At 28.1% G+C, this 26790-nt stretch overlaps 4 protein-coding genes across 7 annotated transcripts in view; 2 read left to right on the top strand and 2 right to left on the bottom strand.

Annotated features, from left to right (window-relative positions):
* The window catches only part of LOC111626510 (CCR4-NOT transcription complex subunit 2-like), a 44143-nt gene extending 43839 nt beyond the window's left edge, over positions 1–304 (bottom strand). For both annotated transcript variants that reach the window (XM_023369908.1, XM_023369909.1), the window contains exon 1: positions 215–304. The gene's annotated coding sequence lies outside the window, so the exon portion shown is untranslated. The remainder of the gene's footprint in view (positions 1–214) is intronic.
* A 2875-nt stretch (positions 305–3179) lies between these two features.
* Positions 3180–8001, bottom strand: LOC111626517 (serine/threonine-protein kinase ark1-like). 3 transcript variants are annotated; one of them, XM_023369918.1, is made up of 5 exons: positions 7596–8001; positions 6984–7520; positions 6562–6651; positions 6442–6501; positions 3180–3247 (listed from the first exon to the last, which is right to left on the bottom strand). In XM_023369918.1, the coding sequence occupies exons 1-5, from the start codon at positions 7969–7971 to the stop codon at positions 3213–3215; spliced, it is 1098 nt and encodes a 365-aa protein (XP_023225686.1). In that variant the 5' UTR covers positions 7972–8001; the 3' UTR covers positions 3180–3212. The 3 variants fall into 3 exon arrangements, with proteins under 3 accessions (XP_023225686.1, XP_023225684.1, XP_023225685.1); XM_023369916.1 differs by having other exon boundaries at positions 6984–8001; XM_023369917.1 differs by having other exon boundaries at positions 3183–3247; positions 6442–6498; positions 6984–8001.
* On the top strand, positions 3463–4477 carry LOC111626518. The gene is made up of 3 exons (XM_023369919.1): positions 3463–3842; positions 4175–4264; positions 4325–4477. Exons 1-3 carry the CDS (start codon positions 3506–3508, stop codon positions 4474–4476), a joined length of 579 nt encoding a protein of 192 aa, XP_023225687.1. The 5' UTR covers positions 3463–3505; the 3' UTR covers position 4477.
* A 2484-nt stretch (positions 8002–10485) lies between the features above and the next one.
* LOC111626508 (multidrug resistance-associated protein 1-like) overlaps positions 10486–26790 on the top strand; it is a 65630-nt gene continuing 49325 nt past the window's right edge. Inside the window, exon 1 of the mRNA XM_023369906.1 lies at positions 10486–10628. Within this exon, the coding sequence (XP_023225674.1) occupies positions 10584–10628 (45 nt within the window). The 5' untranslated portion in view covers positions 10486–10583. The remainder of the gene's footprint in view (positions 10629–26790) is intronic.

Below are 26790 nucleotides of genomic sequence, written 5' to 3'. Positions count from 1 at the left end.
TTTAAACCACTTGAATTTCTTGTTGAAACAGTTTAATATGTAGAAATTGATGGCAGTTGAGATGATATATAAAAACTGATGAAAAACATCAACTGATTTAGGACTAAACTTTGTTATGAGTGTAAATATTTGTATCGATTATAAAGCGCAAAAAATCACTTGTGTTTTATGCCATATGATTTATATATAATGTTAAGACAAACAAAATATCTACCTTTTTTGTACAAATCTCGAACTTTTTACAATCTCATTAGAGTTAGAGGTTTTTCAACTTTGCTTCTCTCGTCCTTAACGCCATCTGACGGATAAATATTGGCAGTTTGTTTATTTTCTTTTGTTTTGATATTTAAATTTATATTTTCAAGAATTCTCCTTAAAAATTTACTAAATCAAATCAAATAAAAATTTTTAAAATAATAATTTTTAAATTATTTATGGTACGTTTCATGGTACGTTTCGGTTTACATTTAAAAAAAAATTTTAATTAGCGGATAATTAAATCGAAATTTTAAATATTAATAATATCTTCAGTTTTAATTCGTAATGTCGTTGTTAAAATATTTTAAGCATATTATTATAATTTACATTGCGATAAAGTGTAAATAAACTCATTAATACTTTTCATTACCAGATAAAACTTTTGTACGATCTTTGTCGTTATTTAGTAATCAATATTCCGAATTCTCATACGTTCCTATTAACTGTAAACAATTTCATGTGTTAACTGTAATCTCGAATATAGTGTAATAAAAATTCAAATGTCATTTGTCCTCTCTTCCCGTTCATATAGGGGTGAATTGGATTGGGTTGATGGAGTAAGGCAACATAACATTGGGCGATCTACCAGAGGGTGCCTCCTGGGAGGACTTTTTATGAGAAACTGCCCCTAGTTAGATGTTAGACACGTAAAGAAAACACAAAAGGCTCTATGTAGCCATCCCGTTGAACAAGCATATCCGCGCCCAACTGCCAGCATTCAATGATTTTATGTACTCCGCCACTGATGGACCATATGAAATTGTATCTGTCATGAGTTAGACTTCTTTTATTCTTGAACCTTAATCGCTTATAATTACTCAAGAATATTTTGCGAATGTGTAGATAAAAGTAACTAAAAGAGCAAAATTTACTTTTAGTTGCTTTTCAGTAACTGACACGATATCAGAATTTCTGAAACCGGGTCAATTATTTGATAATGATCTCATTGGATATAATTTGAATGAAACGATGATCATGCCAAACTGGTCTATTAAGATTTTTCTTTTTCTATTAATTAATTAATTAATTAATTAAACGTAAATTATAATATATTATTATTAAATTATACCGCGCGATAATTCAATTTTTCAACTAGTTATAATCAGGGCTGTGGAGTCGGAGTCGTGGAGTTTTGGTGTTTTGGCCGGTCGGAGTCGGATGGTAAGGAAAAGTCGGAGTCGGAGTTGGAGTCGGTAGATTTTTACGCGACTCCACAGCCCTGGTTATAATCATCGACTATAATCAATTGAAAAATTCATCGAACATAATTTTACAAAAACTAAGATGAAATTTCGAATTCAGAGTCATAATTTCTATATTTTACAGAAGTTATAGATGTGCAGTAGATTTATTTATTACTCTCAAACATCATTCATTTTTAATATCATGTTTATTACTAATATCATTAAACTATACTTTATAATTGAAATAATTATTTTAAAACATTATCATTTCTTAATTCTTTCTTCCCCGAGTTGAAAAATTCTAATATAAAAAATAACGAAATCGTTTAAAATTTTCACCCGATCTAGAAATGAACCTCCCTACAACTTTTTTTAACTTTAAATTATATTGTTTTTAAACCAGGTTTATTTTTATAAAAAAAACCTTTTCGCTCTATTGGCCTTTTAATCAAATCCTTTATACATTCGGTTAGAACCACAATGGAGCAATCGGGTAGCAAGGAATGGAGGCCTAACATATCCGGGATAGACTACCCTGAAAATTTTCTGGAGATTTTCGACTAGTTTGTATTTATTCTCGCGTCTTCCAACGAAAATCCAATTATATATATATATAATCAAACAAGCTTTTAAAACTTTCCAACTAGTGTTGCAGTGTGGTAAATTTAAAAAAACTTTACATTTCCCAGATTCCACTATATTTTGATTTTCTCCATGGTTGCATCCTGGCGTCAATCGATGTTATAGAGCGATTATCAATGGATTTGAAACATCGATGATCGATCGTTTAAATCCATCGATGAATCATCGAACATCGATACCATCGCAGGACACTAATGCAGCTCATTCTAGATTCTTAGGTAGCTTGCTGTCATATTCTCTCGTTGAGAATCTAGGCGAAAAAAGCGCCAAAATGCCTACTGCATAAGTCCAAAACGATCCAATGAATTTATTCAAAATTTCAGAAGTTCATAGAATTCACCGTGAACACTAAGTATTTTAAATTTCATACAAATCGGTTCATTGATCTTGGAGATATTAACGATCAAATTTGGCACTTTAACATTACACACGTGGCTGAGCTCTACTATAAAGCGCTACCGCGCTCTACGATATACTGCATAACGATTACAGATTAAAATTACTAAAATTTTCCTCGATAATTTTTAATTGCAAATGTTTGATAATTTAACATAAACTTAACATATTTTATAGAGAAAAAGTAATTTACCATAAGTTATCTAATATAGCACATATAGAATTTTATTTTAATATTAATGTTATAATAAAAAAAATTCATCACAGACAAAATTACGTAAAATTAAAAGCGAAATATTATTGCGAAATTTTCTCTTTCTTCCTTTTAACAGTTTAACCGATTTAATTTCATAAATTCAAATTTTAAATTTTAAAATAACTCATGACGTCACGATTCTATATCAGATATAGTGTTTAGTTTCGTAAATATTTTTGACGCAATAATTACGTAGATTAAATATCAGCTTTTTAAAAATTTTAAACAACAAATTTTTTATTTATTAATCCACCAAATATGCTTGTTATTAAATTATGTTCATAATTTTGAAGTTATGAATTTAAAAAATATATATATTATTTGATAATATAGATTTAAAAAATTGTTAAAAAATAAAATAAGAAAATAAACGTTTTAAAATCAATAAACAATTTTGATATAATTTTATTATAGAAAATTTACAAAAATTAATTTCTTTTTTGTGTTTGCAATATATTCCATATTTTTAATTTAAATTATGAGACAAAACAAATTTCTCTAAGTAAGTCTCCTAAAATAATAAATAAGAATTCATAAAAAATAATTTTACATGAATATCAAGCTAAATATATTATTTTAAAATATTTAATAATTATTTCTTTATTAATATTTTACTAAAAAAAATTATATTCTTTTNAGAAAATTCATTCAAGATCCAAATTTAATCGGATGCAAAAAGAAATATAGATCCCCTGAAGTGTTTTCATTTGAAGAGAGAAACATTAAGGCAGAATTCAGCACTGAAAAAGTAGACATTTGGTCTGTAGGAATGCTCTCCTTGTATATCATGGCAGGAGAAGGGTTAAAAAATAAGCCATTGTATAGAAAAACAATTAATATTGAATGGAGTAATTGGGAAATTGAAGTTGGAAAAACGTTAAAAATATTGCTTAAAGATAAATGGAAACTGAGAGACCTAATGAACTCTACTCATCCATTAGCTAAACTTACACTCGGTAATTCTGATCTCTGTTTGAGTTTCTTGAATATGTTTTTGCAAACATCTCCTAGTAAGAGAATAAATATAGAGAAAGCCATGAGACATTACTTTTTTTATCCTTTTAACAAAACATCGATAATGAACATTGCTATAACAGTATGCAAAGGTAGGAACGGTGTATTTTTAAACTTCATTTCTTTATCTCATCTCTTTGAAAGAAAGAATCTAGATTATCAAATTATTTTTTAAAAGTTATGATAAACTTTTGAATCATAGCATTCAGATAGCAAAGTTAATATACTTTTTCATTCTATATATGATAGTTATATTTATTTTCTCAGTTCTGTTTTCCAGCGTCCTAAATCTCAAAGTTAACGATTAAGAAATTATTGTAATGTCGAAAATTATTTTTCAATACTTTTTCCTGTTTAAAATTCTTTCTTTTAGAGAGAATAAAAAAAAAGCTAAAAATAAAAAATTATCATACTTCTTTTTTAGATCCTAATAGAAGTGCTTCCACTTCTTGTATTAAACGAAAAAAATTATTTGACACTTTTTTGGAGACTCGACGTTCAATGAATGATATTAGTAAGTTCTAATAGTTTAGTTTTTACTTAATTTTTTTTAATTTTTTTAATTTTGCAACAGCAGGAGAATCTCTTTCGGACGATATTTGGAATTCTAAATCCATTCAGAAGAAAACCTACGGTGAGATTTTAATAAAATACTGTACAGGGCTAATTTGCAAATTATACATAATTCAGAATAATTGGACACTTTGCCAGTTAAATCTTCATTAATTTTGCCTAGACTAATAATACCAGACTAGCATTTAATTAGATATTGAATTGATTAACTATATCTCCCATTTTTTACTCTTTTTGCTCTAAAGGCACTAGGACGGCCTGTTTATTTAAATCGTTTCCATCGCGAATTTGGCTGGGCCCACAAGGGAATGGGCCTGAAAAATTCCTTGAGTTACTTCATCCACAGATTACGTCCTTAATCTGTGATTTCGTCCGGATTCGATTTTTGCCCAGAACGGCAGTCTGGCCCTCCACTACATTACTATCCTCCTTTTAATATGAATTGACTGCAATGATAAATATTCTAATTAAGTGACCGACTACTTTTAAAATATTTATTTTTGTATTTGTATTGTATTGTTATCAAATTATAGCGATCAAAATATTGGAATCTTGAAATTATAAGCGGATCAAGGTGCTGCTTATAAAGCCGTTTAAGACCCAATTACTTAGTGTCCAGATTGCTCAGTAAATTAATAACTATTTGTTTCTAAAAGTTAGCGATTATTAATAAATAATTGCAAATGGTATACAGCAAAAGTTATAAGTACTTGCTTTTGATAATTGTAAAGTTCATGGGACTCTTGGTCCTCTAAATCTGCCACTGAAAATTCTCATTATTTTATAAAACTTATTACATAATTTGAAATTATAAAAATACGAGGAAAAAGGGCTCAGCCTGTTCCGTCTTTAGAGATGATTCACGCATCCAAACAACACTTACAAGGAAAAGATTATTTATTCTTACTTTCATCATACACGACGCTTCGGCCTATTCAGTGATAATCACTAAAGAGGCTGAAGCGTCGTCACTTTAGCGAAATGAAATGCATTTGATAGGTAAATTATAATTGTATAATGACAGTCTTTTTCTTCGTCCTGGCCTATATCCCAGATTATTTGGGGTCAGCCCGGAATGTCAATTTACGCCACGTAAATTGACATTCCGGGCTGACCCCAAATTATCTGGGATATAGGCCAGGACGAAGAAAAAGACTGTCATTATACAATTATAATTTACCTATCAAATGCATTTCATTTCGCTAAAGTGACGACGCTTCAGCCTCTTTAGTGATTATCACTGAATAGGCCGAAGCGTCGTGTATGATGAAAGTAAGAATAAATAATCTTTTCCTTGTAAGTGTTGTTTGGATGCGTGAATCATCTCTAAAGACGGAACAGGCTGAGCCCTTTTTCCTCGTATTTTTATAATTTCAAATTATGTAATAAGTTTTATAAAATAATGAGAATTTTCAGTGGCAGATTTAGAGGACCAAGAGTCCCATGAACTTTACAATTATCAAAAGCAAGTACTTATAACTTTTGTTGTATACCATTTGCAATTATTTATTAATAATCGCTAACTTTTAGAAACAAATAGTTATTAATTTACTGAGCAATCTGGACACTAAGTAATTGGGTCTTAAACGGCTTTATAAGCAGCACCTTGATCCGCTTATAATTTCAAGATTCCAATATTTTGATCGCTATAATTTGATAACAATACAATACAAATACAAAAATAAATATTTTAAAAGTAGTCGGTCACTTAATTAGAATATTTATCATTGCAGTCAATTCATATTAAAAGGAGGATAGTAATGTAGTGGAGGGCCAGACTGCCGTTCTGGGCAAAAATCGAATCCGGACGAAATCACAGATTAAGGACGTAATCTGTGGATGAAGTAACTCAAGGAATTTTTCAGGCCCATTCCCTTGTGGGCCCAGCCGAATTCGCGATGGAAACGATTTAAATAAACAGGCCGTCCTAGTGCCTTTAGAGCAAAAAGAGTAAAAAATGGGAGATATAGTTAATCAATTCAATATCTAATTTAATGCTAGTCTGGTATTATTAGTCTAGGCAAAATTAATGAAGATTTAACTGGCAAAGTGTCCAATTATTCTGAATTATGTATAATTTGCAAATTAGCCCTGTACAGTATTTTATTAAAATCTCACCGTAGGTTTTCTTCTGAATGGATTTAGAATTCCAAATATCGTCCGAAAGAGATTCTCCTGCTGTTGCAAAATTAAAAAAATTAAAAAAAATTAAGTAAAAACTAAACTATTAGAACTTACTAATATCATTCATTGAACGTCGAGTCTCCAAAAAAGTGTCAAATAATTTTTTTCGTTTAATACAAGAAGTGGAAGCACTTCTATTAGGATCTAAAAAAGAAGTATGATAATTTTTTATTTTTAGCTTTTTTTTTATTCTCTCTAAAAGAAAGAATTTTAAACAGGAAAAAGTATTGAAAAATAATTTTCGACATTACAATAATTTCTTAATCGTTAACTTTGAGATTTAGGACGCTGGAAAACAGAACTGAGAAAATAAATATAACTATCATATATAGAATGAAAAAGTATATTAACTTTGCTATCTGAATGCTATGATTCAAAAGTTTATCATAACTTTTAAAAAATAATTTGATAATCTAGATTCTTTCTTTCAAAGAGATGAGATAAAGAAATGAAGTTTAAAAATACACCGTTCCTACCTTTGCATACTGTTATAGCAATGTTCATTATCGATGTTTTGTTAAAAGGATAAAAAAAGTAATGTCTCATGGCTTTCTCTATATTTATTCTCTTACTAGGAGATGTTTGCAAAAACATATTCAAGAAACTCAAACAGAGATCAGAATTACCGAGTGTAAGTTTAGCTAATGGATGAGTAGAGTTCATTAGGTCTCTCAGTTTCCATTTATCTTTAAGCAATATTTTTAACGTTTTTCCAACTTCAATTTCCCAATTACTCCATTCAATATTAATTGTTTTTCTATACAATGGCTTATTTTTTAACCCTTCTCCTGCCATGATATACAAGGAGAGCATTCCTACAGACCAAATGTCTACTTTTTCAGTGCTGAATTCTGCCTTAATGTTTCTCTCTTCGAATGAAAACACTTCAGGGGATCTATATTTCTTTTTGCATCCGATTAAATTTGGATCTTGAATGAATTTTCTAGAAGTTAGATATTTGAATCCGCAAATTGTTACATCTAGGTTCTGAGAGAGTAAAGTATTACTCAACCCTACGTTTAAATAGTAAAGTTGCCTTTTATGTAAATATTGTAGTGCACAATGAATCTGATAGATCCATTTTCTACCTAAAAAGAAGCTATCACGTCGACTTGTAAATGTTTTTTTCTTCAACTCCTCAGAAACGGTACCTATTTTTAAAGGAGTGATGAAGACTGCTGTATGCTTACTTATAATTATATATTCATATAGTGGTAAAATATTAGGATGTAGTAGTTCAGGCCACTTTTCTATCTCCATTCTTGGCTTCTTCACGATTTTAGCTGCCACTTTAATTTTTCTTTTAGGATCTATCAATGATACAACGCATTCGTGATCTCCTCTCCTTAGTTCCTTTTCGCAACTGAAGCCGTATTCACCCTTTAATTTCATTATTGTTTTTTTATAAGTAATATTGGATACTGTTTTCTGTTCGCTATACCAGAAATGTCTAAAAAATTCCATTCTTAAACAATAATTTTATTTCTTTTTGTTGTTTTGCGTAACAAGAAAATTTATTATTTCACACATACAGTATTTTTAGTAATACAATTATTTATAATACAGTATTATAATATTTTATTAATACTGTATTTATAATATATTTATTTTTAATTTTCAATGAAAGGCGCCAGTTTGCCATTCTAGAAAATTTGGAATCGAACTCTGGTCGGTTCAGAAATTTTCTTATTGGTAGATAGCGAAGAGTTAAAAAATGTAATAACCTTCGATCAGTACATTTTAAATTTTAATAGTTTTATTGAAAACTCAAAAAATCAAACAAATATGTTTCATGTTCTCATTCACAAATGGGCCACCAATGATTAAGTGGATGAAACCACTGAACGATCTTGGGTTCTCACTTGACTAACGAGTTGATAATGGAGTTTCCTGGATTTTTCGCATGTCTAATACCTAAATAGGGACCAGTTTCTCATAGAAAGTCTTCCTAGGAGGCATCCTTGGAGATCCCTTAGCCCATCGCCCATGGCTTTTCATTTTCCATCACACCTTACACCCATTAAACAAATTCAATTTAACATGTACCAATTTTAAATAACTGGAACTTAATTAAAACGTTTTCTAATAAAAATTTTAAGTCTTTATACTATACTATTTATTTAATATAAATCTTTATCATTTAATTTAAATTTCATTCCCGCACGTGACGTTAAGCGTGCCGCTCCGCACGTAAAACTAAACGGTTAAATGATGCGTAATTTTTGTCTGTCATCGAGATTAAATGATAATATTTGTTAACATATAAATAATACATCATATTATATATACAACGTACATACGTAGTATATACAGAAAGGCAATTTTGAATTTTACATAACTTCAGATATGAAGATAGCTGCGGTAAGCTCTATAAACAAGGTAAAGATAATTTATCCTGTAATTTTTCGTTTTTCTTATAACTTATTTAATATTAATCCAAGACAAATAATTGTTTGTAAAGCTGATAACCTGAATACAGAATTTTAGTTTAAATTTTTGTAAGAATTTTGTTTTTTTTTCGCTATGCGTTTATTTAGTCGGTTAAACACTTCTTGTTTTTTAGTGTTATTTCTAAGATTATGAACGTAAATTAATTTTGCAATAGAAAGAATAGACTTTCAATTCCCGTTAATTCTTGTGTTAAAATTAGTCTATATCACTATCATCATGAATAATTCTGATTTAGATTTTTGTTCCATTCAGACTCTTAATTTATCTCTTCCCTTAACTCACGTTCTTAATTTTGTCTATCTTTGGAATTTTTTGAATCTTTCTTTTCATAAAATTTTTCTTAAAGTCACGACAGTGACTCCCTGCCAAGTAAAAAAATTCACTGACTGACTGTAGCCTAATATAGGAATCAGAGTTGCCGATTTTCGGGGGTCGATTTCTCCGCCCCAAACATGTAAAGTAATTCTGCATATTTCGTTCGAAAGATAATTGTTTTCTTAGGTAGTGTGCAAAATTTCAAGATTTTCTGTAAAGCGGTTACCGAAATATAACTAATCGAAAGGTGCAAAAATCGCCAAAAAAAGCTCTATTTTCTTTTTTTTTTCTTTATTTGGCACGGCAGACTCTCGTAGAGAAAGAAACTACTGGGTCTAGAAAACTGAAATTTTAAACTGCCGTGCCAAATAAAGATAAGCCTTTCTCGTTATCAGTAAGATGCCGGCGAAACTTTCTGGTCGATAGGTCAAAGTTCACGGGGTTTTCCATAGAGCTATTTCAATTTTATGCTTATAAAAATAAAATTGCACCGAAACAAATGAATTTTATTCATAATGTTATCCAAAATGGCAAAAGCTCAAATTTATGCGAATTAAAATTTTTTATAACGATTTTGCTAAACGGTGTATCGAGAGCATTTGGTCGGCGGCCATCACCGAGCGCCCTGTACGTCATCGTCTTAGGTCTTGACATAATAACACAATCACTAACCGGTACAAAAAAAATAAAAAAGAATTGCTACTCAACTAAAAACAACTGAATGTAAAAAATTGCGCCAAGTAAAAAGTTATGAGAATTTAGACGACAGTCAAATTTTTTTTTCTTGAGTTTTTCTTTGGTAAAGTTAAATAAAAGCAGACTAAAATTTTTAATTATGTTATTAAAACAGTTTAAATTTTATTTAAAATAATTTATTTTTTAAGCAAGCGTAAAATATTTCTATCTATTCGTCATATTTATTGAGGTTTTTACTATACAAAAATATTCGCTGTGTATTGTACAATATATTATTTTCTATCAATAAAATACGCTGTTGTAATACGATATCGGATAAAATACAAACATAAACATGCACTCTAAAACAAATGGTCGAAGATGTGCGATTGAAACGCACTATGACTTCTATCAAGTACAGTACAAATTTAAAATTTCTACTCTGCCACCTGCTGTTAATTAACGAACATAAATGTAAAATTATTAAAATATTAAGAAGTTACCTATTATTAAAAGTGACGATAATTTATTAATAGGGATATTATTATAAAACTTATCAGAATTATTTTTAAAGGTTTGTTTATAATATGGGAAATTCATAAATATTGATATGGTGAATTTAGTTCATTACCAAGATGGCGTCGAGTGCTTTAGAAGTGTTTTGCGGCTCTACGTTTTGGGTGAGTATTTTTACTTAATACAGGACGAAAACATAATCTGGGAATCGTTGGTAGTATTCTTTAAGGCTATCATCACTTTTAGCTATCACAAAGTTATCAGTTAAAGGTTATCGCGCGGTTTATTTTTAAGAACTGTTATCAGCGGAGAAGTTAACTTTAATTCAATTCTTCATTCACAAGTGCTATATTTATATTATCTTTTCTTGATTTGCTATTAAGTTATATAAGCTTAGATGTGCTTAAACTCATCGTTAACGAAAAGAAAAGTTACAACAGATATATAAAATTACTAACAACATTATTCTATTGAGTAGGTACGGTATTTATATGAATGGAATGAAAAATATATATACATATTTCCTCTTATGCTAGAAATAATTCCCTTTTTAAAAATAATGAACTGGTACTTAATTAAACCTGTTTGAGGAAATAAGATGATGTATTTTGAGTGCAATATTTTTTTTCACATAGAAAAACATTTCTAAGAACAAATTAAAGTTTCTGGTTTGCAAACACTTCCTATGTAAATATGAGAAATGCAAGAGTGAATTTTAATTTATGTCCCTGATGGATTATTTGGATACCATTTAATCAATTGGAGTTATTGTATTGGAAGTGTGTTAGACTGAATTGGTTTTGTAATCATATTTGATGCGATTTACAGAAAAATGTAAAAATCGAATGCTAAAATATATTTGTCTTGTTTAATGGTAATTGTTGTCAAACCAAAGTTTTTATTGAGAAAATATATTTTGTAGTTGTAGATCCGTGACTGTAACGTATCATTTTATTAAGAGTAAGATTTTATTTATATATATGAATAAATTTAATTAAGTGTAGCACCATTTTGCAACGAAAATAAGTTAATTGTTAATAAAAAGATATACTGTATTTAATAAACTAGATACTGATAAAAATAAGAAAAACATAAAAAAATCAATATGCACAGTATATTTTGGTAAACTTTCTGTCCTCTTAGTGTCTACAGGACAGAAAGGTTTTTTAAAATTATTATAATGATAAAATTACCACAATAATTTACTTTTAAATCTTTATTTTCAGTTATAATACTTCTATATCAAAAGCACTCAGCAATTAAATAAAGAGAAACAAAACACCTTTTTTTGCCGAGAAATAAATATAATTGTAAAAAACAAACGTTTTCAGCCCAATTAATAGGCCATCTTCAGGTCAAAAATGAAAATGGAACGTAAATGTTCGATGAATAGAACATAAAAATTTTAAATCAAAAATTTTTTACAAGAGAAATAACAGAAGATTATATAAAAATTAAAATAAAACAAAAAATAAAATAAATCTTCAATGTACTAATTCTGGTCCAAGTTTTTAGTAAATTTCTTAACCAAGTACTTCCATGCCGAAGGCAGGCTCTCGGCATCCCTCGCATTTAAACAGCCTTCTCCTATCCTACTTCTGCATATTTCAATCTTCTATGCCGTCATTGCTAAAGTTGGGGAAGACAAGAGTTTGATGATTGTTGCCTCGTCCCATTTTACTTCAGAGCCTTGGGCTTGCGCCATTTGGGACAAAATCGTTGAATTAGATGCTTTTCTTATGGCATATCTATGTTCTTTTATATGCCATAAGAAAAGCATCTAATTCAACGATTTTGTCCCAAATGGCACAAGCCCAAGGCTCTGAAGTAAAATGGGACGAGGCAACAATCATCAAACTCTTGTCTTCCCCAACTTTAGCAATGACGGCATAGAAGATTGAAATATGCAGAAGTAGGATAGGAGAAGGCTGTTTAAATGCGAGGGATGCCGAGAGCCTGCCTTCGGCATGGAAGTACTTGGTTAAGAAATTTACTAAAAACTTGGACCAGAATTAGTACATTGAAGATTTATTTTATTTTTTGTTTTATTTTAATTTTTATATAATCTTCTGTTATTTCTCTTGTAAAAAATTTTTGATTTAAAATTTTTATGTTCTATTCATCGAACATTTACGTTCCATTTTCATTTTTGACCTGAAGATGGCCTATTAATTGGGCTGAAAACGTTTGTTTTTTACAATTATATTTATTTCTCGGCAAAAAAGGTGTTTTGTTTCTCTTTATAATACTTCTATTAAAAAAGAAATAATAAATTTATTTCCTTAAAAGTATTTTTATTTTTAAGGAAATACATGTTTTATTTCAATATTTATAGTTATTAGGCTAATAGCCTTCTAAATTTTCTTAATAACATATACAACTTTTAATTATATACTGTACAATTTACTTTTGTTATAGATTGTACTTGATGATACCTTAAAAGTAGTTATCATTTCATGATAATTATTATTAAATTCAATTATATGTTAAAAGGCATTAAAATTTATTGTTTTAGATGTTTAGTAATGTATATTTTAGGTTTTTTTTTATTAATTTATAACATAAATTGATAAGATGACACTAAAGTTTATCATATGTTTTAATTTACTAATTAATTTAAGAAAATTACTTTTTATATTATTAAAAATATATTTTATTAATTTATTAGTATTCAAATGTTTTAAAAATAATTTTCTCTTAAATAGAAAATAAACAAATTTCTATGTTTTTATATTAAAACTTTGCAATAATGTATTTTTTTTAATTAAGCTTTATATCAACATTTTTTAAACATCATCTAGAACTATTCATAATATTTTAGTAAATTAAAATAAAAATATGTATATAAACAGTCATCTTATTTTGTGATTGAAAATAAGTTATTGTTAGTTTTACTCATATCATTATGAAAATAATTTTATTTAATAATAAACATTGCTTTATTTGATACAATAAAAAGATTTAATCTATATAAGTGAATTTAAGCTTTTGCAAGATCAATTTCAATGTACTTTATTTCATTGTAATGTGATATTATTTCATAAACTAAAATGTCATTGAACTATTTATTTTAATTTTCTTTTAATATCAAAATTGACATTTATAAAATTCTATAATAATAAAAATCTTAGCATTTTTATTATTATAGATGTTAATTGAATTATGAGGACATTTTATTTTTGAATTCTTTAAAGCAATTTAGAATATCTTTTTAGAACAGTTGTGTAGAATTTTTATAATAGAGACAGGAGTACTTGAGAAAACCTTGTTTTTGTATACAAACATCTTATAAACTAAAAAAGTTATAAATAATTAATAAATAATATAATTATTGAAATTATATTCAAAAACCAATTTTTAAAATTATACATTAGTTTTTTTTATTCTGTTTATTATTATTAATATGAATTAGATTATGATGATAAAAAAGGAAATTGATCTTGGAATTTTGCCCGAATTGTTTAAATAATATAAAAAATGATTTATGTAGAAGGATATCCAGGTGTTATATATTATAATGATATGTAGTAAAAAATAAAAAGAAATTTAAAGTATCATTACTCATACATAATTTTTGACATTTGATAAAATAAATTCATCTATAATACAAGTTACACTTCAGTTTTTAAAATTATCAGTCATGAGTCAGTTGATCTCTGTTATATGTTACTAGAAATGCTATGATTATTAGGATTATATGTACAATATAAGTAATTCAATAATGAGAGAAAGACTGAATCAGTTGATTTAGTAATGTATAAAAATTCATATTTATGAGAAATTTCAAAACTTGCTGAGTCCTTGACTTTTATAAGATAAACTCTTTCCTAAATTAAATCTTAGTAAATAAAGATCCGTTTAACATTATAAAACAACAACAATTTAATTTTTGATGAAAATAGTAAAATTAAAACAACTACAAAAAAAGAATGATTTCTTTAAACTAATAACTGTTCAAAAATTATTCTAAATTCATTACCTGATGATGACCTTTAATGTATGGTTGAAAATGTTTGCTGAATTAAATTTATCCTAGTTAGAATTACACGGTGGTGTTTATATTAGTTTTGTGTATTTACATTCATAAAATGGCTTAAAGATGATGATGGTAACCAAATACGGATTACAATAATTGAAATTTTTATAATGTACTAGCTGAGGTACCTAAAAAAAAATCTGTACTTATAATAAACTTGTAAAATTGTTTTTGGTTGGGTCTTATATATTATATCAAACTTTATTCTAAATGCATTCTATATTTTGAGAAGGACACAATTGTTCTTATGTGATATTTGACCAGGAGACAGGCAGGTGAGATTTTGATAGTAGTCTGTATCCTTCCCTTGACTGTCCTGAATATATGTATAAAGTTTATAGAAATTGTTTAAGCCATTCTCAGGTGATACTCGAACAAACAGATGGATAGACAGAAAGACAGTCATGAATTTATTAATTGTATATATAGATATAATTATATTATAAATTATTTCTTTTGGGATTCTGTAACTTTGATAATGCTATGACTACAGTAAGTGGAATCTACTATATATTTAAACAATGTACTGTGATTTCTTACATAAAATCTTTTTTATTTATTTAGTTTGTTTGTAGCACCATTGCATATCAGTATGATTATAATGCTTCTCTCAACAATAATGCTGTAAAACCATTAAACTGAAATATTTATCTGAAATGGGATTAAAACATAGTCTAGGAAACAAAAAAACATTGCCTTAAATTTCATTGCCTGATGAGAATAGCAGATGTTTCCAAATAAACTTCAGAATTTCAAGAAATGTAAAAAAGTTAAAAAATTTATTTTTGATTTATTTTGAAGAATAATAACTAGATCTAATAAAAAATTTTTAGTTACAGAGAAATTTTTATAAGCATTGTTTATATTTTATTACATGTCAAATAATTTGGATAAGCAACAGTAAAAAGCATATAGATTTGAAAAAAATTTAATTTTTAAAGTAGTTTTAACAATATAATTTTTGCATCATCATTTTACAGTATTTATTTTTATGGAAAAAAAATAGGATATCATAAAACTATAAAACCTTCATAAAAATAAAATTGAAAACTACCATTAATCAATAAAATTAATAGCAATACAGTAATTAAAAAGACTATACAGTGTGACATACTCAAAATTATTAAAAAAAAGTCAAGAGAAATATCAGAAATATTTAATCAAGTTTCAGTCAATAAGATAAAGCTGCTAAGTTTTATTAAAATTCTAGAATAATTTAGTCAAAAAAATTTTGAAGTTGGACTGAATTATGATTGATAAATCTTCAAACACTTATAAATGTCTATATCAAGGTTATTTCAGGCATAAAGGACAATCTTTTGTCTTCTATTATTTGTTTTTATAGGTAGTGCAATAGACCTTGAATTATTCTTTTTAATGATTTTTTTTCTTAAGTAATTTTATTCCCAAGTTCCTATTATGATCATATTGAAAATTATATGTTAATATTAAATTTATTAAAAAAAAGAAGAAGAAATAAGTAAAATTCATGATGATTTCAGTTATCCAGTGAATTTAAGAATAATAATCCTGACTTTCATGACCTTTCAAATTTATGCATCACTAAACAAGTCAGTCAAAATAAAATGTTGATGCAATAGAAAATTACATAACACGAATGATTCTTCTAATTACGTAATGTGAAATTATTTCTTGCTATTGATTTTTTTCATTGTTTCCATAAAAGTTTTTAAAAATAGTATTTGGAATTATAAAATGCTACTAACTATATATTTTAAATGTAACATTAAATATTAAAGCATTATGAAATTTTACTTTCTAAGAATTCAATATCAATACTGTAATAATACAAATATATCTTTATATATTACAAAGATATATAATACTGTAATTACAAAATAGTAAAAAAAATTTTTTTTTGCAATTTGTAAGATTAATGGTTCTTCATTTTAAATTTAATATTAAAGCTTATAATTGAAGAGAGTTAAGTTTATTCTAAAGATTGTAGCTGTAAGTTCAGATTCAGGAGTCTTAAGGAATCTTGAAAACATTTACTAAAAAAGTTTTGATTTCTGAAAAATTATAAAGCTAGTGTTCTTATAATAAGAAATGTTCTTATACTTTGTAAAAGTAATGATATTGCTATATTTGGAATAAAATGAAGAAATGCAGTACTTAAATAAATGCATGTTGCTATTATTATTATTTAAATTAGTGTTTTTCAACCTTCTTTAATACATGACCCCTTTACAAGTTAAAAAATTCTGGCGACCCCCCCTATCAGTGATTTTAAAAACTATGTATTTAATTTTCTTTCTGTTGAGACAAATTATTGTTGATTAAAATGAAAATTTCAGAAGAATCGACAATAACTTAACACACACAAAGTATGAAACTTCCTTTAATTATAGCATTGGGCACAGGGACTTTTTTTTTAGAATCAGAATTTTAGGCTGTATCCACCAGGCCCCACCTTGGCTACACTCATAGTTGAGACCTAAATATCGATCAAAAGACCAATTGTACTGTAAAATAAACAGATACAGCCTTCTTGCTGAAATTGTAGTTTTTTTAATGTAGTGTAGGACCTACAAACACTTGTCTTTTTTTTTTACCTGCGACCCCTGCATAAGGCTTTGCGACCCACAGGTTGAAAAACACTGATTTAAATAGATGTTTTTGTTAGAGATCTGTATCATCAATTATTTTAAATTTATATATTCTTTTTACTAATGAAAGTGAATAATTTTTGAAATAAGTACTATATAGATTAATTGATGGAAAGCTATTTTACATATTGACACTTATAAGTATTATCCTTTGAAGTTTTTAGATATTTGTATAAATATGGATAATAATGTGTTTTGCATTAGTTATTTACTTTATATATAAAATATAGATAGGGTAAGATTTCTCTTTCAGAAGCTGGTTAGAATCAAACATGGTTATTTGGAGTAACCATGGACACTTTCTTGGGACAATCACAGACAGCTTTACAGTGTCCAGAATTGTCTTTGGGTTCGCTTTAGATAAACAGGTATCCCTCATACAACATGGCACTTCTACAAAGGTTTGAAAATGGTTTGAGAATTTGGAAAATCTTCTGTACAAAATTTCTTAACTTTTAAGTGCAAACTCTTTTATTTGATATTTTTTTATTCTAATAAGCATGCATGTGATCTCAGATTTGCCCATGGAATATTGAAATTTTCAATTTGTTTTGTGCTTTTCATCAGGTTTAATGAAAACTGATAGTGCAGTTATTTTTCTTCTTTGTCCTAGCTTTCCTATCAACCAGGTGTCATTGTTATTTTCAGATTTTAGCTGTTAAGAATGCCACTGCATTTTGTTTTTATAGATTAATCTTCATATTTAGTAAAGTTTATTTAATCATTTTTAGATATGTGTTATTAACCTTTTTTTTAACTGTAAGTAAGTAATCATTCATAAAAATTAAATACAGTGTTATCTCGATACTCAAACTGTTCCCATTCTAACAATTCAGTATTCAAACACAAATTCTGGAAAAAAAAATATCACTCAGTCCTCAATTGAACAAACATGATCCACTAGAACATATTTTTGATTAATAACATATTTTTATTTAAAAAAAAAATGAAGACATTGCTGATATTTCTGATCAAGTTCAACAAAAAAGCTCAGTTGATGATGATACTTTAACAAAAGCAAATGGCCTCGTTTAACTAAAATTAATATTAACAATACATTGTGTATTCTGAAACCATGTCTTCTTTTATCTGTTTTTATCTTCACAACTAGGTGCATAGATAGACACAGGGCATTTCTATATCATCTTTATTTGGAATATCCTATGGGCCAATACACGTTTCGGGCATAAGCCCCTCATCTGTCGGCATGACTTCTGGGATTTCTTGTAGGTAGTGTTGACATGTATACATTCCGTTTAAAATGACTTATTTTAACTGTAAATATTACTTATTTTAACTGTAAATAAGTAATTTTAAACGGAATGTATACGTGTCAACACTACCTATAAGAAATCCCAGAAGTCATGCCGACAGATGAGGGGCTTATGCCCAAAATGCGTATCGGCCCATAGGATATTCCAAATAATGATGTAGAAATGCGCTGTGTCTATCTATGCACCTAGTCGTGAAGATAAAAACATTAACAATACATTTAATTGTGTTGTTAGTTAATTATTGATTGGAAATAAAGTATTGATTACTTTAATAAACATATTTCTTTTTGTAACTAAAAATAATAGTACACTTTTGTTAACTTTTGGAACATAACGCTATGTTTTGCATTAGTTCTTTGTTTTGTACAGCATGGATTCACATAATAGAGCTTTTTCAGAACATATCTACCAAGTTATATGAGGGATACTCGTATTTAAGCATATTTAAGCAACTTATACAAATATGTAATACCATTTAAAATTTCATTATATGAAATATTTTAATGTTAATCTTAGAAAAAATTCAACAATTTTACAGATAATTTCAGTGAATCAGGAATTGTTTATATGATACACTACTGAATTTTCAATTTACAGATATAAATACCTTTATTTTTTTTTTTTTTTACTTAGACTGTAACAAATTAATTTTTATTATTTATTTTTAATAGTTTAGCATATTAACTCACATTCAAGTTTAATTTTTTAAACAACTTAATCTGAAAATAAAGAAGTTTAATTAAAAGAATTTTATATTTTCTTTCAATCTGACTGTTACCAAATTTGTAAGATATTAGAAAGCATTTTGTGTTTTTTTTGTAATGATCAAGTAAGATTTATATATTGTTACATCAGGAATAAAGAATATAAAATATGTTTTAAAAAATAAGTATAAATAGTTCAGCTATAAAATGAGACCAATCCAGTTTAACAAAATCTATATTATATTAAAAACTGCTTAATTATAAAATAAAAAAAAAATGTGAAATTTTTAAAGATAAAGTTTGTTTTATCTTATATAATTTTTTTTATTTGTTTTTTTATAGTTCTTCTAATTGAATATAATAATTGATTATCTTTTAAAAATAAAAGTGTCTTGAAACTTTCATCCTTCTTCACATTTTCAGGTTCCAAAAATAGTTTGATGAAGGCTTGAAAGATGAAAAAGATGAAGACAATTATTTTTAGTTTAGTATTTATTCTATATGTATGATAATTAACTGCCATCCTGTAATTTATTTATATTTGTAATAATAATTGAGCAAAGTTTAAATTTTCCTAATTATTAAAATAAATTTTATTTTAATAGCAATAATATATAAATTGTTCTTACCTCATTAGACTGATCAGAAAGAGTTTGTAACAGTTTAGGAAATATAACATCAACATGACAAAATATCTATAATGTTAAAAAATTTAAATTAATTTCAAATGCAAATAAGTTTTATTCTTATTTTTTTAACATTAAATTTAAATATTCTTTTAAATAAAAATATAGAATTATACTTAAAACTTTTATATGTATATAGCAGCATAAATACTGGATGATAATGTCACTCAACTCTGAAAGCTCTGACGGAGAAATCAGCACTGGCTGAGCACTACTATTTAATAACCTATTATTAGTAGTATCCATGTAATAGTACTATGTTGAGAGTCCCCATAATGTAAAGTCACCAAGTCCTGACAATTGAGTTACGATGCAGTATGTTCCAGAGGACAGCTTTCTTATTTTTAAATTGCAAGTTTTTATCCTGAGGAAAGGCATTTAAAATGACCGAAAACNTTACGTACAGTCAAACGAACTATTTTCAATTTGATCAATTTTCTGGAACGTTTACAATCGTTCTATAATCGAACCAATTCGAATTTAAATTCGAATACGAATTCGAAAATTTTTAAAATCGAAATAGAAAATCTTCCACTTTCAACCACTTTCAAGCCCATATCTCCCGCATCCTTATAGCTATTGAGACGCAACCACCATAGTGCACGAATGGAGACTTGGGACTACTACCACATATGAACACCATTCATGTGCGATGTGCAGTTTTGGCTGAAAAGTGAAATATAGGGACACACACGTCCATATATATATATATAGATTATACATTGAGTACAATATAAATTAAAAAAAGTATAAAAGTTCTTCGAAGGAATTTGTTTTCGAACTGTTTTTCTTTGATGTGATTAGTTAACCGTTCCGACCTAAAATAATTAACGATGTTACAGTACTGTACAGTACGTTATTCGAAACCATTCCCTTTTCCTAAGTTGGAATTAACTCGTAACTTATAACTCGTAAGTCTTAACCATATTTATATATATTTTACCAATATTTACAAAACCGTCACAATGCTCGGCTGCTCTTTTTAAATTAATTTGTCATTTAAAATATATCCTCTCCACCTGAAATTAGTAGTGTTTTGCCCTGTACATCATACTTTTCCTTTAACAATAGAGTCGTGCCGATCATCTATTAGCTGCTCTCAGTGGAAAACTTTTCAATTGGAATAACGTGACATCCGGTATGCATCGGAAGTTCTGTACAGTTAATCGGGGCCTCCTGTCCCTAAGATTTTCATATATGGTCTCGGATTTCACCTATCTAATTCCGTTCTCGATATTAAGGAAAGACAAACGGACCGACAGTGGGGATTTATAGGTCTACAGTTTTTTCAAATTGCAGCCCAATAAAAAATATCTGCCAAATCGTATGCTTGCTAAGCGTGAAAAAATTTTTAAGTTTCTGTCGCCCAGTTAACCGTTGCCTACTTGACTATCGCCCATTGTTAATCTTCGAATTGTTGTTACACACTGACTGTGAGAGCAGTTAACAGAATTTAGTCTTAGGGACAATAATAAAACCAGCTTTGTGTGCTCCTAATGGAAAATAAGCGCGAAAAACGAAGAAAGCAGTCGATAGCGATTGCTTTGTTTTTGGATCACATCTTCGTGTTGACAAGTGCAAGGATAACCTCTTTTCTGGTAGCAAGTGCAAAGTTCATCTGTCCGCGTCAGTCTCTTTGTTTGTTCTTTTTTAAGTTATGGCAAAACAACATTTGGGCGATCTGCCTAGGGGATGCCTTCCGAAGGTCTTTTTAAGGAAAACTGGTCCCTATTTAGGCGTTACAGACGTGGAGAAAACTCGGAAAACTCCACGTGGCCAGCCCGTCCGAGCGAGATGCGAACCCACGAACGAACTCCCTGTGTTCAGGGTACGAAGATCGCTTGGTCACTGGTGGGCGCACCGCGTCAGTCAGGTACGAGGATCTATCTCCCTTCTATGCCTAACAGGAGCAGACAGAAATCGCTTCTTTCTTTTCGGCTCCGCCTCAATTCTGTCGCGATACGACAAAGTCGCGCCATGTCCTACTTTAAAAAAACATTTTATAGTATTAATTATTATAAAATGGCAAAAAGCTTAGTTTTGAGAATAGGGATGTGCTTTATAAACAATTATAAATGATAACGAGTAAAATCGTCATTAAGTCTGACCCTACTGGAGATACACACTACCCCCTTTATCTCCCCACTCCCTCGATCTTCAATCACCAAATTTTAATAGTATCAATCCCCCTAATAAATAAACCTCTCTGCAAAATTTCAGAATTTTCCGACAAAAAACACAAGAGTAATAATTAAGCTTCAAATAGGATGAACAAAGTCGTGCCATCTACATACTAACATCCATCCATACATACAGAAAAAAAACCTTCAGTTTTTTATCTTTCATTTTACGTTTCTCGACGTTTCAAGGTGTCCTGAGTCCAAAAATGTAAAAATCTTTGGAGGTTATTTCTTGACCGATCGCCATACTTTCCCTCTGTTATATATAACTGCCGGGAAAGTGAAATGCTTTACTGTAATCGCTATTTACAGATAAGCGAATAAATAAAGCTAAAATTAGTTTGAGTGTACGAGTAGTAGTAAATAATATCAGTCATACTTAAAAGATAGCGATTTATTTTTAATAATAGCGTGTTAAAAATAAGGGGCTGTCCATAAATGACGTCCACACTGGAAGGCGGAGGGGATTTCAGTGGAAATCCGTTTATTTCATTAAATTGTATAGGGTTTATGCATTTTATTATATTCATTTCAAAGTTTATTTTATGTTTCGTTTCTATTTATGGTATCTATCATTCATAGCGAGTGATGAAGGTTTTAAGGAGGTTCGAATTTTGTTGGACTTCCGAAGAGGGGAGGGGAGTAAAAATTTCAAGAAAAATGCGCACGTAATTTATGGTCAGCCCCTAAATCGTCAACTTAAAATTAGTTAGCAACCATTGATAAATTTAACAGCTAAATAAAATTAAAAAACCGAAAATTCGTTTTAAATTAAAATGTGTACGATATTCAATTCGATCCACGTCATCGTAACAAATGCTAATTGGAGTTTGCAGTTTAGAAAGTCGGGAAAAATTGTACTTTCGTATTTCAGTATTATTTGTATCATTGTAAAAACATTGTGAAACGAATTATATTAATTTTGCACATANTTCTGGCGGACCCCCCCTATCAGTGATTTTAAAAACTATGTATTTAATTTTCTTTCTGTTGAGACAAATTATTGTTGATTAAAATGAAAATTTCAGAAGAATCGACAATAACTTAACACACACAAAGTATGAAACTTCCTTTAATTATAGCATTGGGCACAGGGACTTTTTTTTTAGAATCAGAATTTTAGGCTGTATCCACCAGGCCCCACCTTGGCTACACTCATAGTTGAGACCTAAATATCGATCAAAAGACCAATTGTACTGTAAAATAAACAGATACAGCCTTCTTGCTGAAATTGTAGTTTTTTTAATGTAGTGTAGGACCTACAAACACTTGTCTTTTTCTTTTACCTGCGACCCCTGCATAAGGCTTTGCGACCCACAGGTTGAAAAACACTGATTTAAATAGATGTTTTTGTTAGAGATCTGTATCATCAATTATTTTAAATTTATATATTCTTTTTACTAATGAAAGTGAATAATTTTTGAAATAAGTACTATATAGATTAATTGATGGAAAGCTATTTTACATATTGACACTTATAAGTATTATCCTTTGAAGTTTTTAGATATTTGTATAAATATGGATAATAATGTGTTTTGCATTAGTTATTTACTTTATATATAAAATATAGATAGGGTAAGATTTCTCTTTCAGAAGCTGGTTAGAATCAAACATGGTTATTTGGAGTAACCATGGACACTTTCTTGGGACAATCACAGACAGCTTTACAGTGTCCAGAATTGTCTTTGGGTTCGCTTTAGATAAACAGGTATCCCTCATACAACATGGCACTTCTACAAAGGTTTGAAAATGGTTTGAGAATTTGGAAAATCTTCTGTACAAAATTTCTTAACTTTTAAGTGCAAACTCTTTTATTTGATATTTTTTTATTCTAATAAGCATGCATGTGATCTCAGATTTGCCCATGGAATATTGAAATTTTCAATTTGTTTTGTGCTTTTCATCAGGTTTAATGAAAACTGATAGTGCAGTTATTTTTCTTCTTTGTCCTAGCTTTCCTATCAACCAGGTGTCATTGTTATTTTCAGATTTTAGCTGTTAAGAATGCCACTGCATTTTGTTTTTATAGATTAATCTTCATATTTAGTAAAGTTTATTTAATCATTTTTAGATATGTGTTATTAACCTTTTTTTTAACTGTAAGTAAGTAATCATTCATAAAAATTAAATACAGTGTTATCTCGATACTCAAACTGTTCCCATTCTAACAATTCAGTATTCAAACACAAATTCTGGAAAAAAAAATATCACTCAGTCCTCAATTGAACAAACATGATCCACTAGAACATATTTTTGATTAATAACATATTTTTATTTAAAAAAAAATGAAGACATTGTTGATATTTCTGATCAAGTTCAACAAAAAAGCTCAGATGATGATGATAATTTGTAAAAAGAAAATGCCCTAGTTTAACTAAAATTAATATTAACATGTCATATAGTACTTTTAATTGTGATTGTTAGTTAATTATCGATTGGAAATATATTATTGATTGCATTAATAAACATATTTCTCTTAGTAACAGAAAAGAATAGTATACTTTTGTTAACTTTTGAATGCATGTCGTGGGTGACGCAGCAGTTTTTTTTTAATGCCTGTTACTCAAGTTTGACTGGCTCAATTAAAGAAATCAATTGTGTTTTTGTTGTTATAAAGAAATCAAGTTGATATTTAGCAAAAGTGAAGATTAATTACTGTATATTTGTTTTAAATGATCATTTTATATTTTTATCAATAAATATATTGATAAAAATATAAAACTGGTACAATAACACAACTATAGTAAAAATTTCATAAGCAGAAAAAGCAGTAAAACAAAAGTCTCTTCATAATTCATCCTTTTTCATATCATGAGATTGGATAAAATAGAATAAAGACTGAGCTGACAAAATCAACTTTATTTTGAGGTTCTTGAGCACCTTAGCATGCAAAAGATATAAGTATACTGTCAGCAAAGGTATTTTTAATATCTTTTGCAGATTGAAGCAGATGAGCTTCAAAATAAAAGCCAAATTCACTGTTGCCCTCTTCAGACTGTTTTATATGATCCTGCGTGTGAAAAGGACTAATTATGAAGAGGTTTTCCTTTTAGTGATGCTTCTGAACTTGTGAAATTTTTAACAAACACTATATATAGTTTACAGTTAATATTAAAAATTAAACTTTATTGCATTAATGAGTGTATGCCTTTATAATTTTTCTTGATTATAGTCTACAATGCAAGACTTATCAGTTTTAACAAATAAAATCCTAAAATATTAGTGTTACTAAACACAAAATACAGTTATTTTAAAGGTATTTTTTTATGGTATCTATTTAAGATTTTATTCTAGTTATTCTTATATGTTGGGATGCTAGAGGGGACAAAAGAAGAAAATTGCCCTAAGCCCCTACAATGTATTTTTTTGTTTACTTTAATATAATTTGATATAGGGCCCCAGTATGTATTTGCTCCAGGCCCCTATTCTCTGGGTAGCCCTGGACTCAGTTGTCGTTGATTCTGTTCTTCATATTGCATAAATCTTGGTATATTTTAAGCTGAAGCTTGTGTAAGTCAGCTAAATTTCTTATTCCAGAAGAAATGTTTCAGTTTGTAAAGAAATAGTTATTTATTTATTGTTCACAATTGATTCTATTGTATTCTGAAATTTCATTTTGGGAAATTTATTAGATATTACAGTTGTATATTGAAAACTAAAAATCCATGCAGAGAGTAATTAATTTATTAAGTTTATATATTTAGTGAAAAGTTATAGCAGAGAAAATTGTTTTCCTGAATAGTATTAACTGATTTTTCTTTTGTTTTAATTTTATATAAATACAGTACAGTATTGTGTGATATTTCAATTTCATGATGTAACCTTTTAAAGGTATTTTTTTATGAATGAATTTGAATCTTCCAAATGGTGATTTATTGTTTGAAAAAGAGTGTAACCAATGATGTTTATGTAAAATTAATCAAAATTAAAGTTAATACAATTTAATATATTCAAGGAAAATTTGATAAAAATTTTATGATTTTTTAAATAACTTCAATATAAATGTTTGTATGACTGACAATATTCTTGGAAAATAATTGTAGAAGAAACAAACTAGTTTTGCAAAATAAACAGATTAAGAGAGTAATTTTGATGTTGACATTTTATTAATCATCAGTAGTAATAATAATAATTTATAAATAATTTTAGAATAAAAAAGACTATATTCCAAATGCTTTCATTAACATAAAGTTTCATTTATTACATATAAATATATCAAAGATGTTTTAGTAAGAATATTTGCATATTTAATTACTGTAATTACCCCAATAATTTGTGAAGAACATAGTTACAATATTTAATCTAAAAGACATATCTAATTTATTAGGTATTTAAAATTAAATTTTTGTATTTTAATCAAATTTTAGGTATTATCACGTTATGCAAATTTTTTCTTCAAATTACATTTTAGATTTAAATTTTTAAAATATTTTATATAGCCTACATATACAGGTATACCTCGCCTTACGTCGGTAATTGGTTCCAGGAAAACGACGTAAGTCGAATCTACCTGTCTCCGAATCTACTTATCACTAGGAAAGCATTTTAAATAATATATGGTTAATAAAAATCTATTTTAAGCTTACAAACAAATAAATTTTAGTTTTTAATATAGTACAAAAAAAATAATCTAAATTTACGAATGCGTGTACTGTAAATACAGTACATACTTGTATATATTTTAATATGATTTTATGTGCTTTAAACGTTTATCTAGTGATATTACGACTTCAATATTTGTGGCGGACAGACGTAAAGTCGAATAAAATGACTTAAACTTGATTTTTATTTTTCCATATACTTTTTTAACAAGCGA

The sequence above is a fragment of the Centruroides sculpturatus genome, unplaced genomic scaffold, assembly GCF_000671375.1.
Source record: "Centruroides sculpturatus isolate CEXI.00-Female unplaced genomic scaffold, Cexi_2.0 scaffold159, whole genome shotgun sequence".
Taxonomy (NCBI): Eukaryota; Metazoa; Arthropoda; class Arachnida; order Scorpiones; family Buthidae; genus Centruroides; species Centruroides sculpturatus.
This window is presented reverse-complemented; position numbering and strand designations above follow the sequence as displayed.

Coding starts and splice junctions, on each gene's coding strand:
- LOC111626518 (XM_023369919.1), top strand. CDS start 3,506: ATGCTCTCCTTGTATATCATGGCAGGAGAAGGGTTAAAAAATAAGCCA. Junction 3,843..4,174: donor TGCTATAACAGTATGCAAAG/GTAGGAACGGTG, acceptor CTTCTTTTTTAG/ATCCTAATAGAAGTGCTTCC. Junction 4,265..4,324: donor ACGTTCAATGAATGATATTA/GTAAGTTCTAAT, acceptor ATTTTGCAACAG/CAGGAGAATCTCTTTCGGAC.
- LOC111626517 (XM_023369916.1), bottom strand. CDS start 7,971: ATGGAATTTTTTAGACATTTCTGGTATAGCGAACAGAAAACAGTATCC. Junction 6,502..6,561: donor ACGTTCAATGAATGATATTA/GTAAGTTCTAAT, acceptor ATTTTGCAACAG/CAGGAGAATCTCTTTCGGAC. Junction 3,248..6,441: donor CATTCAGAAGAAAACCTACG/GTGAGATTTTAA, acceptor TTATTATTTTAG/GAGACTTACTTAGAGAAATT.